The 19,783-nt window shown below is 37.6% G+C and overlaps 1 protein-coding gene across 3 annotated transcripts in view; it reads left to right on the plus strand.

Moving 5' to 3' along the window:
* gria2b (glutamate receptor, ionotropic, AMPA 2b) overlaps positions 1-18,332 on the plus strand; it is a 97,680-nt gene extending 79,348 nt beyond the window's left edge. The window contains exons 8-16 of one of the 3 annotated variants that reach the window (XM_033973621.2): positions 1,309-1,413; positions 2,236-2,343; positions 3,231-3,437; positions 6,076-6,443; positions 8,342-8,540; positions 10,484-10,731; positions 12,218-12,332; positions 14,738-14,872; positions 16,420-18,332. In XM_033973621.2, the coding sequence (XP_033829512.1) occupies positions 1,309-1,413; positions 2,236-2,343; positions 3,231-3,437; positions 6,076-6,443; positions 8,342-8,540; positions 10,484-10,731; positions 12,218-12,332; positions 14,738-14,872; positions 16,420-16,584 (1,650 nt within the window). In that variant the 3' untranslated portion in view covers positions 16,585-18,332. Of the gene's footprint in view, positions 1-1,308; positions 1,414-2,235; positions 2,344-3,230; positions 3,438-6,075; positions 6,444-8,341; positions 8,541-10,483; positions 10,732-12,217; positions 12,333-12,779; positions 12,895-14,737; positions 14,954-16,419 lie in introns of all 3 variants that reach the window. The other 2 variants (XM_055224572.1, XM_033973622.2) reach the window with 2 other exon arrangements.
* Positions 18,333-19,783: the final 1,451 nt, after the last annotated feature.

Genomic DNA, 19,783 nt, shown 5'->3' on the forward strand with positions numbered 1-19,783 from the left:
TTTCTTTTTGTTGTTTTTTTGTCTGCTCCCGTCCATTATCAGACGACCCTGCTTTTTAATTGACTCCCCTTTCCTATTCAAGCTCACTTTTTGTTATGCCAAAGACCTGTTGCCGTGGTAACTGCAGATTTCCTTTCCATCTGAGGGAATGCAAAAACGCCCCCTTCTTATTTGAGCGCACAGAAATGGCAGACTTGTGCGTTTGGGATGGGATGTGAATCACGATTAGCTTCACCCCCGCTAAGAACAGGGCTAGCATACAGGCGCTGGTGAGGTCGTCTGGTGCCATTCGGTGCTGTCAGGAATAGACACGCAAGCTCACAACAACAGACTGCAAAGGCATACAAGGAGAACATAAACGACGGCTGTGAGATGTTCCACTGACTGTAATGCAAATATGTGAAGAATATGCTATAGTGTTTGTTATACTATATGATATATGCCCACGTACAGTATTTTCTTTTTGTCTTAAAGTTGCACTATGTAACTTTTTTTTAGGAATAGCAGATGGGAACTAGCTATTTAGTGAAGAACATCTGTCTGTGAGCTTCATGTCTGTACCTTGTCATTCAAAAAATATTCAAGTAAACTAAAACTAAACTTTGACCGTGTGTTCCCACCTTTAATTCTCCATGTCTAAAATGTTCCACAGTTTGACTTAAAATGTATCATCTCCATGGAGACAAGCATGTGTCGCCACCAGGTCAATATCTTTAGAGATATGACCCTACTTAATGTAAAAATGCAGACTATATTACTGTGGAAAATCTCCCTGCAAAGCAATAATATAGTATCTCCACTGAGACAAGCAGGTCTATAACACCAGAAATGTTATTCAGTGAACCTTTAAAAATCTAAATCAAGCTAACAGAACACTTTCTACCTTGATTTGTCTCTCAACCAATCATAGCAAAAGAAAAATGCAATTCTGTCAACTGGACAAAAGAGCATCCATTAGGGACCTGGACGATTATGCAAAATATGATTATAAACTATAATATAGATGTGTTAGTTTGAGTGTAGTTAGCTCCTCCGTTCAGATCGATATAAGACAGTGTCCACCAGCAATCTGACCAGAACTGAAGAAGCCAGCGGTGAAACCTCTCCACTGCGAAACTTGTTCAGTTCACACAATTTAATTTCTTTTCTGCTATGGATCATATCTGAATGACTTCTTTTGATTTCAGTTACAGCACAAATGGCCTCTCCTTCTCCTCCTCTTCACTGCCAAAAAGCGCAACTGGACCTTCTTGCTGTGAAGGGAAAGTACCTGGAACATGTTTTGAAGGCACTACCTTTGTGTTGTAGGTACGAGTGGAGGGCCTGACAGGAAATATCCAGTTTGACCAGCACGGGAAGAGGGTCAACTACTCCGTGAACATCATGGAGCTGAAGACCAACGGCCCAGTCAAGGTAACGCCTCCGACACTGACTGTTTTCTCATTTTTTTGTCACTACACAAGAAAACAGAATAACTAGCTTGGTCCAATTTAAACCAATCAAACCAAAATGCTAATAAACCAAATAAATACAAATGAGGTGTAGTTTGTATCTCAAAGAACACCTGGAGAAGTTGATATGTTCTCAGATGCTCGCAGCATGGAACCGCACAGTCCGATTTATATTAGGTGACATTAGACTAGGAGAGGCATTCAACTGCAGGAGGTAAGAAACAGACAGGCAAATAATAGACATGTATTTGGACATGTAGATACTGATTTTAGATCAGAAGTGATGATAAACTAGTCCCTCCACTAGACTAGCACTAGTAGTTGTTTTATTGTTTACTGTCGGAAACTGAATGTGTTTATTATTTATTGCTCTGATCTATATCTGCCAAAAGTGTGGTTATATATGTGATAGCTGTTTTTATGAACAGTTAGCTACAAAGTACAGTATTGACACACTAGACACACCTGAACGTCTCATGAACCCCCTTTCACACCTATTAGGTTCTTTGACCTGCATGTAGACTGAGACAAGAGTGGTCTGACACTATTTGAATTAGGTTCTTTAGCGCACTCGGAGTTCTCTGTGCCTGATATCTTAGTAATTGTCTTATGCTTCCAACCTCATGCTGTGTAATTAGATGCATTAACATATAGGCGCCCCATGAATGCTTTTGATAAGAGCTGGGGGGATTCATTATAACGGTAAAGATATGTAAAGTGTTCTAATTGCCAGTCAGTTTTAACAAGGTACAGGTTCTAATGGAGTTTGTGCATGTCTCCCCAGATCGGTTACTGGAATGAGGTGGACAAGATGGCGGTCACTAAATCGGACGTCTTTGCGAATGACTCATTAGGGATGGAGAACAAGACAGTAATTGTGACTACTATCTTCGTAAGGGTCTTTTTGTTGTTCATGTGGAATAACCATTGTTCATTCATATGACATCATTCACTATCTACGCATATGGGATTTCCTTAATACTGTAAAATAATAATCATATACAATTTAGGAAAAAAATATCAAGTTGCAGTTTTTACGTTTATTGCTGTTACAACTAAGCTTGTAATATATTTTTCACATTCCAAATTTAGACAGTACTTTTTAACATATCTAGGAGTGTTAATATTACAGGGCTAACAGTGACTTCAACAGTTTTAAGTATAGTCTTGATAAAACTGCAATTTCCAAAGTGCAACTATATTAATCATTTTACATCAACATCTGCATTAACATACATTCTGGCTTATTATTGTTTTTTTTCTTTATCATAGTTTTTAAAGTATATTTTCTTGTAATTCTTGTAATGTGTAATTCTCTTGAACTCAGCTGATTACAAGACTAAGGTAAACAGCCTCCTCAGTGACACCACAATCTATGAATACCTGAAACAAGACCTTACTAGTGGATACAAGAATATCAAAGACTGCTTACAGAAGCACACAGAGCAAAGTAATTCTACCTCATCTCATCAATAAAATACACTGATGGGTAGCAAAAGTTGTAAGGAGGACTCAATTTTGAGCAAACAATTTTCTAAAATAAAGCTAGCATTTGGACATCTGGCACGGGTTTGTAACCCACTCAGCAGCTGGACACAAAACAAACATAAAAGACTTGTAGTTATCTTGACAATCACTCTTCTAATCATCCATAAATGTCACCATGCTCCCTCTGAGGCTACTAACAACCCCAATGCTGTATTTGCTGCTACATTTACCATTACTATTCCAGTCTTTTCCACTGAACTGGCTTTTCCCGCTTTGGCTCATGTCCTTTAGGAAGCTCCATACGTGATGCTCAAGAAGAACGCTGACCTTTTCGTGGACAATGAGCGCTACGAGGGCTACTGCGTGGATCTGGCGGCCGAGATAGCCAAGCACTGCGGCTTCAAATACCAGCTCAAGATAGTAGGGGACGGCAAGTACGGGGCCAGGGACGCGGAGACCAAGATATGGAACGGCATGGTGGGGGAGCTGGTGTACGGGGTAAGAACACCTGACCTTGAGAAAGAGTGGAGGAGTGACGAAAGAGTATTGCTTTATAGTTGTTTTTTTGTTTTTTAATATAAATATTCTGCTGTGTATTATATAAATATTCTGCTGTGTATCTCATCATACTCCTGTACTCTCTACTGTAACAATGGCATGTGGTCTGCTCTGGAATTATGGTTAAGTTTATTTATTGTAGGTGCTTTTTTCATTACACATGCAATATTTTAATATAATATAGTCTACTTGTAGAAATTCTGACATAATAATATTTTGTTTTTTTAGCTTATAAGCATCTGAAAAAGATCGTTTTGAAGTCCCAGCGGTACATATCGCTGGGACTTCAAAACGACAGTCCCACATATTCAAAATTGTCACTGGGACTCCAAAACAAAATTTCTGAAACCTGCCTTCGACATGTTTCAGAAATACTTTCATGCAATAGTATAGAAAGTCTAAAACCAACTTTATGAAAATACAGCTCTTTATATTCACTATATTTTTGTAATTAAGACAATTCAAGCAACGAAATTAATAGAGTTTTGGTTCATTTTCACCAGCCCTACTTGGCCTGGTTGTGCTTCCATTACTCTTTAGAATATGGCACTGTATCCATGGATACAGATAAACTCTGTGGTAACCTGCACTCTGACCAATCAATGACCTTTTTAAATTAAAGTATTAATCAGTAGCAGTTAAAAAGGTTTAGTACAGGCTAGGCCAAGTTAGAAGCCAGACTGAGCAGGTACAAAATAGTATCGTGTACCAGTTAAGGAGGGCTAGTGGAAACGCTCCAAACTGGGGTAGAATAAGTTTAAGTTGAGCTGGTGAAAATCTGTTCATTTCATATTGGTCTTACATACAAAAACTGTATCTGTCAGTGTCATGTTCACAAAAAGCATGATTTGTCTTTTCAATGCTTCAAAAGCCGGGTTATAAATGGCTAGTGGAAATGCTCCAAATTGGGTAGAATACGGTCAAGTATGGCTGGTGAAAACGCTCCATAAATGTTCATTTTGTTGCTTGAATTGTCTTAAATACAAAAAAATGTATCTGTCAGTGTCATGTTCTCAAAAGGCATGATTTGTCTTTTCACAACAGTGGGCATCAGACATTATTCAAAATGTTTCTAAGTGGTATGCCAGTGTAAAGTATCAAAAAGGATTAAAAAGACTTGTGTTTTCTTATTGATACTTTGCTGATCATTTTTTTCAACATTCCCTGGGGGTGTGATGCCAAGTGTAGGCACTGCTCTGTCTGAATTTCTATTAGGCTTTAATCTGAGCTTTATTTTAACACAGTCCGACTAATGATTTGTGCTCTTAAACAAGTCACACATTAAATTACAGTCACAAGCTAGCTATCAATATTTTTTTCAGATAGTCACTCTCACCTGAAAATGGCATTTAAATCAATTTTGTATTTTTTCTTGAATTTAGAGACTTGAAACTTTTTTTGACAGTGTTTGCTAATGTGTGCAAGGTAACTGCTAAACATTCCACCACAGAAATATATGCTGAACACCTCCAACTTGATGTCACTGCAAAGTATCAATAGAAAAAAAATGCAGTCTAATTAGTATTTAACCAATTTAGACAAAAATCTATAGTGTTACAGTTTATCTGAAATGGAGTGGATTCCAGTGTTAATCAGAGATCTAACTCCACTTGACAGAAAAGCAATTGGAAAGGCTGACTTGAATACCAATTTAAGATTGTAATCAATGAATGACAGGAGATAATGGGGAGGAGGGAGAAGATGGGGAACCTTCTGGCTACTCAGTTATGCGTGGGTTCTTTGACCTAGCTCTGTTCTACCAAGATAGTGAAACTCACCACTAGAAGACATAAAAACTTTACTGATGATCACAGAACAATTAAACTAACAATGTATATTCCTCATTAATTAAACTTGCACAATGTGGTAGTCCATAAGCATAATTCCATTGAACATTGCGTTAGTGATGTTTTAAAAGTAATGTTTATTGTATCATGATTGCACTGTAAAATCAAATAAGGATTAAAACAGGGCTACATTAGTAAAAATCTTTTTTTTTCTTTTTTTTTTCTGTGTAACAAAAATTTGACTTTGGCAGAGAAACAGAAAAAAAAGTGATTTCTTTGATATGGATAGAATTTACTACAAAACATTTTGTTTAAGTTATATTTTAAAGGGCATGTACCTGATTTTGAACCATGAGTCTGAACTATTTTTATTTGAAATTGTTAGCACCTCCTATTTCGTCCTTTCCGCCATTCTAACACCACACCATGACACAGAAACAACGTCTGGAAAAGTGTGATGTGGCTATTTCCATATAGTTCTCTAATCTCCTCCAACTTAAAGCATTTTTGTAACTACTGATAATGCACCATGACAGAGAATTAAGTGCCTGGAATAGTGTCAGGCAATTGTTTTCCAATGATTTTTTGTGAAAAATATGCCTTACTAATACAATAATTTCTTGGTTGTAAATTATTACTCAAGAAAATGCTATGTAAAATGTGTACATTATTGTGAGCCTCAATACATTTAATAAATAATGCATTGTGTACAGCTAAACTTCATACATGTTCTCAAGTCAAGACTAGACAGACTGACCAGCTCTAACATCTATTACCTTTTGTCCTGTCAGAAAGCAGACATCGCCGTCGCTCCTCTGACCATCACCCTGGTGCGAGAGGAGGTCATCGACTTCTCCAAACCCTTCATGTCCCTGGGGATCTCCATCATGATCAAGAAGCCTCAGAAGTCCAAACCGGGCGTCTTCTCCTTCCTGGACCCTCTGGCCTACGAGATCTGGATGTGCATCGTGTTCGCCTACATCGGGGTCAGCGTGGTGCTCTTCCTGGTCAGCCGCTTCAGTCCGTATGAGTGGCACACGGAGGAATACGAAGACGGGCAGATTCAAACCAACGAGTCGACGAATGAGTTTGGGATATTCAACAGCTTGTGGTTCTCTCTGGGGGCGTTCATGAGGCAGGGCTGTGACATCTCGCCTAGGTATGTACTGTGGATTTAAGATTGGACTAGAAACTGGGAATTATCACCGCTGTTTGGCTTTAAATGTGTGGATTACCGCTCAAAGAATAGAACTATTTACATGCATAGAGATATTAAATTGTGTTAATGCTTAATGCTGGCTGCACACTAGAAGATTTCAGCCAAATGTTAAGCTTGATTTAGCTCTCCACACGTTTGGGAAGGCATGGCTTGAGTGGTGTGACTTTTTGTCAGGTCTCAGCTCCAAGACTTCAAATCGCAGGGTTTCAACATGTGGATAAAATTGTCATTTGGGATCAACTTAACAGCAGCTAGATCAGAACTGCAGCCAGATCAGAACTGCCAGACTGTGCCAGGCACCTGCTATCTAATAATGGCTTTTAAACAGTAGAAATAGCGGAGGACACCAACATGGAGTTTGTGTGTTGGTTTTCATTATGACAGCCGGTTTGATCACATGATGCATTTAGCAAATCTTTTGGAATCAGACTGCGTGCTGTGGCTGTCCTTCACGAGACTGTGAGATGAATAATTGTTGCAAAATGTCCTTATGTCTATGGTCTGCATTCGGCTTTAGTTTTTAAGTTATGATAGTATGCACAGGTCAGAGAGGGGCTAGAACCACCAACCGTCAGATTTGCGGTTGAATGCTCTACCACTCAGCTCAGCATGCAGTGGAGATTGAGTTCTTTGACACTGACAGTAAATGTGTTAGTAAAAGTACAATGAAATGCAAACAGACATTATAATTTGGCCATTATAATTTGAACTGCAGGTTAAAATAAATGTAAGGTTCATTTTTTAATCCCGCCATCATATTTTTCATCGCACACCTATACTCCTGCACCTCCATAAGCAGCTTGTTGTGAGCAGGTAGGGCGCTCAGCTGAATCCACATGTGACTGCAGTGTCCTGTGGATCTGTGCTGTTGTTATGATGGCTCCCTGTGATATACAGCCCTGTCATGTCACATTACTCACCAGGACAGAGGCCACCCCATATACACGCTACGGCTGTCTGATAGAATGCATGTTCTGGTGGTAAATAAAACACTGAGCACCTCTATACCAAGTTGCATCATGCTTGCATCCTTTTTACTGTTGTAATCCTTTGTAGTTAGGAGGGTACTGGGAAAAATAATATATTGATTGTTTTTAGATTTTCAATTAAATATAATGTTTATTTTGTATTCATTTTTAGTGGAATTTGCTTGCTTACTATTAACAAAATATAACACATTCAATTGTACACATCTTTACGACAACAATTTTGATATTAATTTAACTATAAATATCCCACCACTATTTTATGCCAGATTAAATACATGTTGCTGGAAAAATTTGGCCATTATAATCTGAACACTCAAAAATGCACACTTAATTATTAAAATATATTATGTCACCCTTTTACTTTTAATCATTTTTTTTTGTTAATCCAAAACAAATAATTTATAATGAGTTCTATTTGAAATATTTATGTTCATTTCATGTTACAAAAAAAGAACATAATATATTTAAATAGTTTTTTTTTTCTCTCTTTCTTTTCCTTTTTTTATTTATTTATTTTTTTTGGTCAGTGAACGTTGACATTCTAAAGAATTTCCAAGAACTTTTCCATCATTACGCATAGTCAGAATTGATATATATTACAGTTCACACTTAACAGAAGGGACCCAGATCAATCCTCACTTTAATGCTTACTGTTTTTGTGTCCCTGAGCAAGACAAAACACACACCATCCACATTTCCCACTCTAGTCCAAATATGTGTATCAGGTTTGGGCAGGTATAGCATCAGGAATGATTTTTTCCCCCCAAAGGATCAGCTAGGTCATTTGAAAAAGTATTAGCTCAGTCATGGTGGAACCACTTTTCAGTACATTTCAATTGTTGTTTGCAGGTCTCTGTCTGGTCGTATAGTTGGAGGCGTGTGGTGGTTTTTCACGCTGATCATCATCTCATCTTACACGGCTAACCTGGCTGCCTTCCTCACTGTGGAGAGGATGGTGTCCCCCATAGAGAGTGCAGAGGACCTGGCCAAGCAGACCGAGATCTCCTATGGTACACTGGACTCTGGATCCACCAAAGAGTTCTTCAGGGTATGTCTATTACGGCTCAGTTTTCTCACATAAATGTATTTGGTTCCCTCTGCCTGACTTTTGTATTCCATTTATAGTAATATTAAGGCTTTTTTTTCTTTCTACCATGTTATAACTTCCCTGATCAAAAACATGCCTGAAGAGGTTTTAGATGTCATCCATACATGTTTCAGTAATTTAGCAATCTCTCTGGGCCCTATTCGAACCCCCTTAACCCTTAACTTCTGTCCAGTGCTCCACCCACAAGCGTACATCATCCATGTTCTCGTACAACAATTCTCCATAAATACACATAGCATGATACAAAACTGTACTCAAAAACTTCACAAATCTGATGTAAAGTGCAGTAGTTTCATCAGCAGGATGTACGGTGATTGTGTTGTGATAGTGCTCTGAAGGGGGAGTGACGTAGTGCAGAGAGCAAAGGGAGGGGGGACTTATAAAACATGTTAACACATTGTTTTCGGTGAATACAGCATTTTTAAAATAATATGGCATAGGCCAAAGCTCAACAGCCACACTAACCCTGTAAACAAATGAGGTAATTATATAAAAAACAATTACCTATGATTTTTGGTCAGTACTGCTACATATAGTGCTCCATCTAAAAGCATTGAAGATAGTTTTAAACAATGCTAGGATAAATAACCTTTATTTTAATTTTTATGGTATTGAATTGCTTTATTTCCAGCTTGTGTTTATACTTAGAAATATGCTTTTAATGGTGGTGAAATGGTTTGGGCAGCAACGTGCTGTAATAAAAAAAACATGTGGACAAAATTAAAATTTTAAGCTTTTTAAAAATTTTTGTTTAATCTGATGAAAAAAAGATGTCATATTAGTGATGAAGACACCACTGTGTAAAAAGAACAGATGATCCAGATGGCCCTGCTGGTAAAAGTCTGCAGAAATGTAATCTGGTCAGACACAAAGGAGCTCTCATACAATGCTTTTACTCAGCTCCACTCTAGTGGTTTTATTAACATATTTCAGCTCCATCTGGACTTCCACACTTATATGGAAATATCAAGATAGAATACCAAGAGAATAAAATGTTTATTATGATAATGTGATCGATAAGCTTTCAAGGTTAGACTGAGCAGCTGTGAAATATTCCTGTGTACCACTTTCTTGGAAAGATCAATATGAATTTCTTGTAAAAACAAAATAAACAAATCTATTTAATGCACTCTTCTGTAAAGAGAGTAAAATGTAAAACTGAATTCAAGCAGCCATATTTTGGATCTTAGTAGTTTAGTTTATGTTTTTTTTTTTCTTTTTACTTGCCTTTGTCCAAAGTGAGCCATGTTTTAGAATGTACATTAATTATAATTAGATTATTGGATTTTGTAGTTAGTACTCACAGGGACATCATGAAAAACAGTAAAACAGTATAGGGTACAATACTGATCTTTGGGGAACACCAAATGAAAATGAAATGTGACTGTTGGACTGTATTTCTTCCTTGCATGGTCTCTTATATCGTAATATAGGGCTATAGAAACACTTTCTCATGACAGTATAGTCAGTATCAGTAAGACTTTTACACACAGTACCTATGTACTGTATTGTACGTTCAGGACTGCATTTTTTTTATTTATTTTTTGCCAAAAATATTTATTTTATCTGAAATATACAAACTCTAAAGCACAAAACACATTTTTTAATAACAAAAACTGTTGGATTTTAAAAATAAATAAAAAATATTCTGATTTTCAACAATAATACACTTTAGCCTTCAGTCACCATAGTTCAACCTTTATCTGGTTAAACCTATACCTGAATTAAATTTACAAAAGAGATAATTGCTGGACTAGTTCACCAATTGAAAAATAATCACTGATTAGTCCACTACTAAAATAATCAGCATTTTGTGATAATTTAATGTCATTTGCTAAAAAATAATTGCTTGCATTTTTGTTATCTCTCCCATCCCTTCACAGCGCTCCAAAATCGCTCTGTTTGACAAAATGTGGACGTACATGAAAAGCGCTGAGCCCTCTGTGTTTGTGAAAACCACAGCGGAGGGCGTGCAGAGGGTGCGTAAGTCCAAGGGCAAGTACGCCTACCTGCTGGAGTCCACTATGAACGAGTACATCGAGCAGAGGAAGCCCTGCGACACCATGAAAGTTGGGGGTAACCTGGACTCCAAAGGCTACGGGATCGCGACGCCCAAAGGATCCTCATTAAGGTGGGTGGAATAGTATAACAATGTGTCCAATGTTGTTATAGTATCCCACCTACCCTGATGTAGCTTTGCTTATGTGTCTCTGGTTTGTATACGGAGATAAGGTAACGCCAAAAACCCCACTCCCCCCATCCTTGAGCCTTGCAATTTATTGTAAGTCGATAAATTGCAACAAATTTTTACATTTAATTGAAATTTTTGGAATGTTTTTTATGACTTGATTGATTGAGGCTCATTTAGTCTGAGATTGATGGGTTATAGTGAGATGATATTCCATAGTTTTATAGTTAAAATGAGGGGCTGGGTGAAGATACTGTTGTAAATAAGTAGATTTTGAAGTGAATTTGGATACATATAGTATAGGTTCAATAGTGGATATTCTGTGAAGGAAACATACAACCCGCCCCTCGAATCTGAAAAACTAAATATTCAAGATATTTTTTTTTTATTAAGCCAGCTAGACCAAATTTAGGCTGCGCTTCTGTCTTGCTCTGTCTTAGATAAATGTGATTTTACATGTTTTAATATGCTTGCTAATGCCTTTTCCTATATAGCAATAATGTTTAGTTAATAATGTCAAGAAGATATAGACCCCTTTGCAGGTGCGCATCAAAAAGATTGTTAATATAAGTAGCACTATTTTACATACTGTATTACTTAGCCCACGATTAACATTTGTCTCTAATTTATTTTTTTATTTAGTATGTTAATCAGATATAGTCCTTATGACCCAATGTGAAAATTTTAATTAGCGACATGCTATCTACAACAGGATATTAAGCGTCTTCATGTTTTTGTAGCTCCTAGCATAGCATTACATAGCGACAGACGTTTTGTGCTAATATTTACCTGTAAAAGGGTCTATATTTATTACACTTAGAAAGTATTTTTAAATGATTCTGCTAAACCCTTGCAGTACACTTGTTGTTTATTATGCTAATTTATCATTTTCCCTTTATGGAAAACATTGGCAAAACCACATTCCTTATATTATACATCAATTGTGGCACTGCTTGGGTTTCAATATGTTTTGAAATGTTTACTGAAAATGTTAGCTAATGCTTTGCTAATATGCTGACAGTACTAGCCTATTTGCAGGATGCTAGGTAGCTGGGTTAGCTTCTAGAAATGTTGCATGCTTTTGCCGTATTCTCATAAGGTCTAACCATTTCTCCCCATTACTGCTGTTTTGCTGTCTCTCTTTTAGTGGAGTCACTTGCCAGACACTGTTTTATGTATGTTATGGATGTGAGTACGCTGTAACCACAAGCCCCCCTATAGTCCTAGCACTCTGTCCTCCCTGTTCAAATGTACAAGCTCTACCACCTTTGGAAAACCATTCAAATTATATTCACTTTCACCTACTCTAAAAAGGGGGGACATAGTCTATTTTGATGTGGTTAATCTCACAAAATTGAGCGAGTGCTACACAGACAAATTGCTAAGAAGTGGCTCACCCTGTCTTACAAGTATGTTTTATCGTTTCAAGAAATGCGGTTAACCTCGCAGTACTAAAACTGAATGAGCAAGGCCTGTTGGACAAATTGAAAAACAAATGGTGGTACGACAAAGGAGAGTGCGGCAGCGGGGGAGGTGATTCCAAGGTCAGCCCCAGTGAGCAAAGTGATGGGTAACTCATTGCCAACTCGCAAAAGTAAGCAGCAAACCAGCGCAGGACCCAATCCGCCCTGACAGCCAGCCTCGCACCTGCTGAGTCAGCCAGGATGTGGCTAGATTAATCATACAATAGCCGTCAATCTGAAAACAAGTCCCTCTGAGTCCTATATCGCAGACTTTTCCCATTGGCCTATCATCTGCTGCCCTTGCTGCTTACTTAAGGCGATACGTTAATGCACATTTGGCTCTGCAAAACTCGTATTTGCTTAGGCCAAATGGCGCATCAACGACTATCGCCGCCCTTATGGAAAGAAGAGAAAGAAATGTAAGAAAAGAGAATCAAAGAGAGGAAAAAAAGTTTAAGAATCAGTGTAAATGTAATAATAACATAAAATAACATTGATAATGTTATTTATGTTATTTCCCACGTGAAGAACGCCAGTAAACCTTGCAGTATTGAAACTCAGTGAGCAAGGCACCTTAGACAAGCTGAAAAACAAATGGTGGTACGATAAGGGTGAATGTGGATCCAAGGACTCTGGAAGTAAGGTTAGTCGCTGCAGGTTCTATATGTGATACAAGCACACTCATGATTATTAGTGGGAATGACCCCATGTAAAGTAATGATAAATCATTTCAAGCCAATGCACAAACAAAGCATGAGATGCCTTGGTAAGATGTAATATACTAATGCCTGCAGACCTACTAATGATAATTCAGTAATGCATGCATTGTCCATTCTTGATATGTGCACTCCCTTAAATTATCCTCTTTTTACAGCTCATTATCGCAAAGCTTTTTTCTTACAAAAAAGCTTACCTAAAACTAGACTTGCAGAATTGACTTTACATGCTGCAAACTCCAAACTCGGACAGTGATTGGCTAAGCTCTGGACCATCTATAAAGGGTGTCCAATGTCTGTTGTATCTGTATCACTGTCTCTGTACTGTTGTTGTGTCCTTTGTTTGTGTTGATCCTAGTGTCGCAGCTGATTTTCACTGTGCAAATGAGTAGAAATCCACCTTACCCCCTTAAACCACACCAAATACTCCCAATCCGTTCCACCTTAAAATGCTCCCGAGTGATTCTCTTTCCTCAGTCTGCACTTGTTTCTTTTCCTCACACTCACCTCTGTCCTGTCCATTCCCGTGGTGACTGTCACTGTCCTCTTCTCTCACAAGCAGATAATCAAACCTGCACCATTCCAAACAGGTAGAGCCCAGTGTATCCATTTGACCCCTTTCAAATGAATACATGGGTATAAGAGGATGGCCACTCTATGTGCGAGACCCAAAGGATTTAGATACCCAGGGGTTAGAATACACCATGTATATGATTTAATCACTATGGCTATTCACACCCACTGATAGCACAATCATTAGGCTGTTATATGAGATGCCCTTATCCTTCAATGAGCCACATTACTGTGCCTGTAATGGACAGCGGGGGATAGGACTGTCTTAAGCACATATACAGTATACAGGGTCAAACTCACTACCCTCTGAAGCCTGGAGACATATTACTGATAGCACCAATTTGATGGTAGTTAGCTTACTAGGCTTTTGAATGCAATGCATTGCACTGATTCTGTACTGGACTCACTGTAGACCTGTGGACTCTTGAATACTTCCACAAGTCAACACTGTTCAAATACAGATTACGGCTGTGTCATGCAAATAAGAAGCCATGTTTAAATTGGATTCTTCAAAGTCTTCTTCTATGCATGATGCAGCTGTCACCTGCATTTGTATGCACTTAGATTTGTGTTCACAGACAGACTTCTGGAAAGATTCCTGAGCAAAACCCTGAATATAGAAAGGAAGCTATATTTGGCTATAAAGTTTTGCTGTGGTAAACTGGGAGGGATGGGGTCTGGAGGAATCAGTCCTGCCATGACAACCTGTAAACTAACATAATATTAACACAGGTAAATATGGTTTAGGGGTGTGAATAGTCATCACCTGGGTGCAGATAGGCATTAGTCAAGAGAAAGCTGTCCTCCCTCTCGTCTCTGTGTGAAAGTAAAGGTCTTTGTAACAGCTGAGCCCTGTGTGATGGGCAACCCATGTAAATGGTCCTTAATCTGCAAATTCTAAGCGGTAACTCACAACACATAACCTGTACTTCCCTGCACATGTACTCCTGATGCATTTCATGTGATAAGTACTAACACTTTGCTTTACATTAGTCTTAAGGTACACACTTGGTTGTTGTCTTGTTTTTTTTGTGGTGTAGATTATTGGCTGTCTAAACACTGTAGTTCAAGTGGTGCCTTTTGTTCATTTTCAGTTCTTGTTTTCTTTGTGATCTTGTTTTTTTTATGTTCATATTTAAATATTTGGACATGCCTCCAATGCTCCACACTAACCGCTGTCTCATGTGCTACCCACAGGAGAAGACAAGTGCCCTCAGCCTGAGCAACGTGGCTGGGGTCTTCTACATCCTGGTCGGCGGACTGGGTTTGGCCATGCTGGTGGCTTTGATTGAGTTCTGTTACAAGTCCAGAGCCGAGGCCAAACGAATGAAGGTGGCAAAGAATGCACAGAATATTAACCCAACTTCCTCGCAGAATTCTCAGAATTTTGCAACTTATAAGGAAGGTTACAACGTATATGGGATCGAAAGTGTAAAAATTTAGGGGGTAGGGAACGAGGCTTTCATATAAATTCCCCCCAAAATGCACGCTTTTTGGCTCCATCCGTTCCATCCTTCAGTGTTAGTGAATGAAGAGGTTGGCCAAAGTACCGTATGTATTGGTGACTTATAATTTAATGAGAGAAAGCACTATCCCCTTTTTAACGCTTATAATGTGTTTGTCCATTTAAGTTTCCTTGCAGTTTTAGACATTTTCATGTATGAATGTTTAAGGCCATGCCTGCTCTGTCTTACATCTCCACTATAATGCTTGCAATGACCATGCATAGCTGTAACATACATGATCATTTGCACATGGCATTGTGATAACCCATTCTAGTCACGTTTTAGTTCTCATGAGCATTCCCACCTTTTTGAACATGTGTTGCTGTCCTCACATTCAGTATGTTTATATGCAGAGCTTAGTCGGACTATGCTCATAGCTCGATTAAGTCCTGTATCTGGATTACTCACTTTAAAAAGAATCAATAAAGTTAGTATTTATGGTGCATCCATTGGGTTCTCAAACACACAAAGAAAGCACAAACACAAATTTGTATTTTTCTAAAGCCCATGTATGCATCATAAGAGTATGAGCTTTTTTCTTTTCCAGCATGACAAATGTTTGTTAGCTGCCACAACATCCAAAAATGAATCTTCATGGGTCTTCTAAAATGCATGATTTTATTAAATTCAGTTAATTCCAAGCTCAGACTAAAGAGCTCTTTAAATATCTATTTTTTCATTTACAACTTACAATTTTGGAGCATGCTTAGAGCACTTCTATGATCACCAATCTGCAACATTTTTGTGGCAATTGGAGGGTCTATATTCTTCAGAATTTATTTTTTTCCAACTGTATGTTTGAGTGCTATCATCAAAAGTTGCCATAACATGAAAACTCTAATCCAACTGAAACAGGTATAAATCAAAGTCTCAAATGGCCTTAACTAAAACAGAGCTGAGTTCAAACAAGGTCTAAAAGATCTCAAATCAGAATCAACCAGTTCTGACATAGAGCTAGGAGAATACTAGGTATAAACCAGCTCAAAATTAGTTACAGAAATTCCAACGTAGCAAAGGTTTCACTTGCCACGTCCGCTGACAACTTTGCAAACTATTAAATTGCATTAAATGGGAGCCAAATTTCAATGGACTCAACTCCTGCCAATGTTCAACATAAACTATATTATGGCACCGTGATACCTAAAGATTGTATTCTTAGATACTCAAAGTCTACGATCAAGCAGCCAAAATCAGGCAATCAGATTTTAATTGACTCCACTCTAAACTGGACCTACCAAAACATCAACCCGAAACAAGATTTAACCATTCTTTTCTTCTCTGCCTGCATGTAAACATACTGGTTGTATGTGTTTTTTGTATGTGTTCCGTTGCACTTTGGCTTGGGCGTTCGCGTTACATTGTCCTTTCTCCTAGATGACCTTCGGGGACGCCATGCGCAACAAGGCCCGCCTCTCGGTGACAGGGAGCACGGGTGAGAACGGCCGCGTCATGACTCCAGAATTTCCCAAAGCTGTGCACTCAGTCCCGTACGTGAGGCCCGACATGGGACTGAACGTCAGCCTAACCGATCTCTCCTGATCTTTGACGAACTCCTGAGTGCCTTACAAGGGTTTCCATAGAGCGGGATTCTATTTCTTCTTCTTCTCCAACCCTCCCTTCAAGTGTTTCCGGCGCTTTTTTTCTGTCATTGTGGTGAAAATACAGCGCTACAAGATGGAGGCTTCATTTCGTCGATTACAAAGACTAGTGTTGTCGCGCTCTGTCTTGACTTCCCGGTATAGAAAAAGGTACCCTCGCTCTCTCTCGGTGGAATGACGTTTTGGATTATAAAGGTTGTTTTTTTTAATCTGGTGACACCATGCTTTCCTCTGTGTGTGCACTGTGAGGAGGCGGAAATGAGGGTTTGATTGACAGCTCTGGGATGTGTTTTGTGCGCCTGATTCCATGGTACGTGCGCGTGTGCATTTGTATGTACGCCTATTCAGGTCTGTCCAGAACACTGTTTCTGTAGCCACCACCTCCAAACTGGATTTTCAAGCACACTTGATATCATCTGCATAAAGATGTGAATTGTCTTTTTTTTTTCTAAGAAAATCTCTGAAAAAATGTTTGTTGAAAAAAATATTTTTATGTATTTTCACAAAATAGCTTTTAAATACTTGCTTACATACTGGTTGAATATACATAATGTGTGAGTATAACGAAAGAAAAAATACTAAACAGCTTCTATTCAGATTTTTAAAGCCAAAAACATTGCGAGGTGTTGAATCATGTAATTAATTCCTATTCTAAACTTTCCTGTATATTTTCTTGTTTAACATTTGGTGTTGATATAAATCGTGTCAATGCGTGACACTTGGACTTTTATTTTATTTTTCTTTGACTTTTGGTGCGGCGATTCTTTCTTTTTTGCTTTCGCTGCTATCTCTTTGTTAGCTTCCGTACTTTTGCTGTTTGTATTTTTTCTCAAAAGGGCCAGAGTTTCTTGCTCTAAAGGAATCTGTTTACACGTCACCCAATGAGAAAACGTTGTAACATCGTATGGTCGTATGGTCTGGTAACACCACCTGACATTAGACTGGGCATCCTCATGGTTTTACGTGATGGTTTTCAATGCCAAAATAGTCAACAGTGCCAAATTCTAGTGCCAGTATAGTCTATATAGTCTTAATATAATCAGTCACTGCTCTCTCAGTGAATGTACGCTCCGAGACATTCTGTAACTTTTGTATCTAGTTGTACAGTTGGTGGCAAAGACAATAGCCTTTCTGCTTTGTTTGTCCATTTTCCATGTATTTTTTGCATTGACAATAAAGTAGCACCAGTTGCATGTTGTTACCGAAAAGATTACAGTTATGTTAAATCATTATTGCCAAATTTTGTTTTCATTTTAATGTTGTGAGGTTAGCTGTTTGAAAATTGGAAATACACTAGAATTCTATATAATATATACATATACAGGTAGACATATATTTTATAGAAAAAAGTCGAAATGAGAAAAATTCTATCCCCCTTTCCATAAAGTGTTAACCGAAGATATAGTAATTTTAACAAAGACGTATTTATAAATTAAATTCTAGTATTATTCTTTAGGGACGTACAAATGAGCACTTTTGATTCTGTCATGTTTTCTTTACCGACTAAACACATGGACTCACTGTATTGCTGGTATTACTATGATCACCATTGTTTTGTACCCAGCTTATACTGCTAATGGTTTCATGACATATCCAGGCTATTCTCACTGACATTTTGTATATGGAATGTGTGCTATCTTGTTTATTTTTTGGGAATATTTCTAAATAAAAGTGGCTGATTTCTTGTTAACATTTGTTGTGGTTTCATTTCAACTTATCAATCTCTATGGAGACAAGGTGGCACCATAAGGCCATGTTACAGATTGCAATAAAATCATTTATTATCGTATATTTCCAAGATCCCTCTGAGTTCGTGAGTGAAATGAGGCTAAAACAATAGCAATAACATTTTGACATGTCACTTGCAGCTTTAATTTATAGTTTTATTTATTATATAGGCCTATTTGAGCAAAATTTTTCATGCTCCAGTGCAAACATATTGTATAAGTAGCTCTTGAGTTCAAAATAAGTCAGCTGCGTACTGTCTGCATCTAATTATAAAGGAAGTACGTGTTAGCAAGCTATTTTTATTAGGTTTACTGTGACAGCAAAACTCGTTCTTAGGTTTCAAAGCTGTGAAAAATACTCATGCTCAGATACATAAGTATATACTATTTCTGTTTGTTTACAATTTAAGACTTTAAGCTATCTGTTTTGAATGAGTAAAATAAAAGGGCTCATGTAACTACAAATTTCATAAAGACTGTATAGTACTTCCAACAGTGTTCCTTAGATTCTGCATTAAATTTGGATCGCAGTTAGCTTTTACCCTGCACCGCTCCTTATGCTAAGTGTTAATGAATGTCACGCGTCTCTATGAAGACTCCTCTAGCCTCTGCTCACTAAAGATAATCCCCCTCTCCCAACCAGCCCATATGCTATTCGAGGGTAATTTACTGTTTTCCCTCACACCTTAGTGTAATTATAGAGCATATTATGTGGGACCCCAGGCTGTAATCATGAAGTCTGCACCCCATCAGTAGTGGAATACACCTAGGGACAAAAGTAGCAATAGCTGTAAATTAAGCTTTACTTGACATAAAAAAATAAATTAAAAAAAATAATTCACCCTTTTCTTCTGTTTATATAATGCAATGGGCTTCCCCTATTTTGAAGTAAAGCATGTCAAATTATGACCAAATGCTTTGGGGTTGTGAAAAACACAACTACATAAGCAAAAGACTAATGCTAATTACAAAGGTTTATACTGACTCTATTGCTCATGCTCATGAGGAATTATGGGGATCAAGTTACAAAAACACAATAGAAACAATAGTTTTACAGCAGAAAGAAGCCATATGAATTATTAACATTTCAGGTTATTATGACCATACCAGTGCATCCTTTTTTTAATTGAAAGATTATTATTATTATTATTATTATTATTATTATTATTATTATTATTATTATTATTATTATTATTATTATTATTATTATTATTATTATTATTATTATTATTATCATCATCATTATTATTATATCAAATATTAAATAATCAAATCATGCAGCTTATGTTTAAAGGAAAAACAAAGACACTTCCTGACCTTATTCAAAGGTTCTTTTCAGTTCCTGAAAGCAGATATGATTTACTTGATACATGCAAATGTATTTTGCCAAGAGCTAAAAAAGAAATTAGAAGT

This window comes from Periophthalmus magnuspinnatus, chromosome 10, assembly GCF_009829125.3.
Source record: "Periophthalmus magnuspinnatus isolate fPerMag1 chromosome 10, fPerMag1.2.pri, whole genome shotgun sequence".
Classification (NCBI taxonomy): domain Eukaryota; kingdom Metazoa; phylum Chordata; class Actinopteri; order Gobiiformes; family Gobiidae; genus Periophthalmus; species Periophthalmus magnuspinnatus.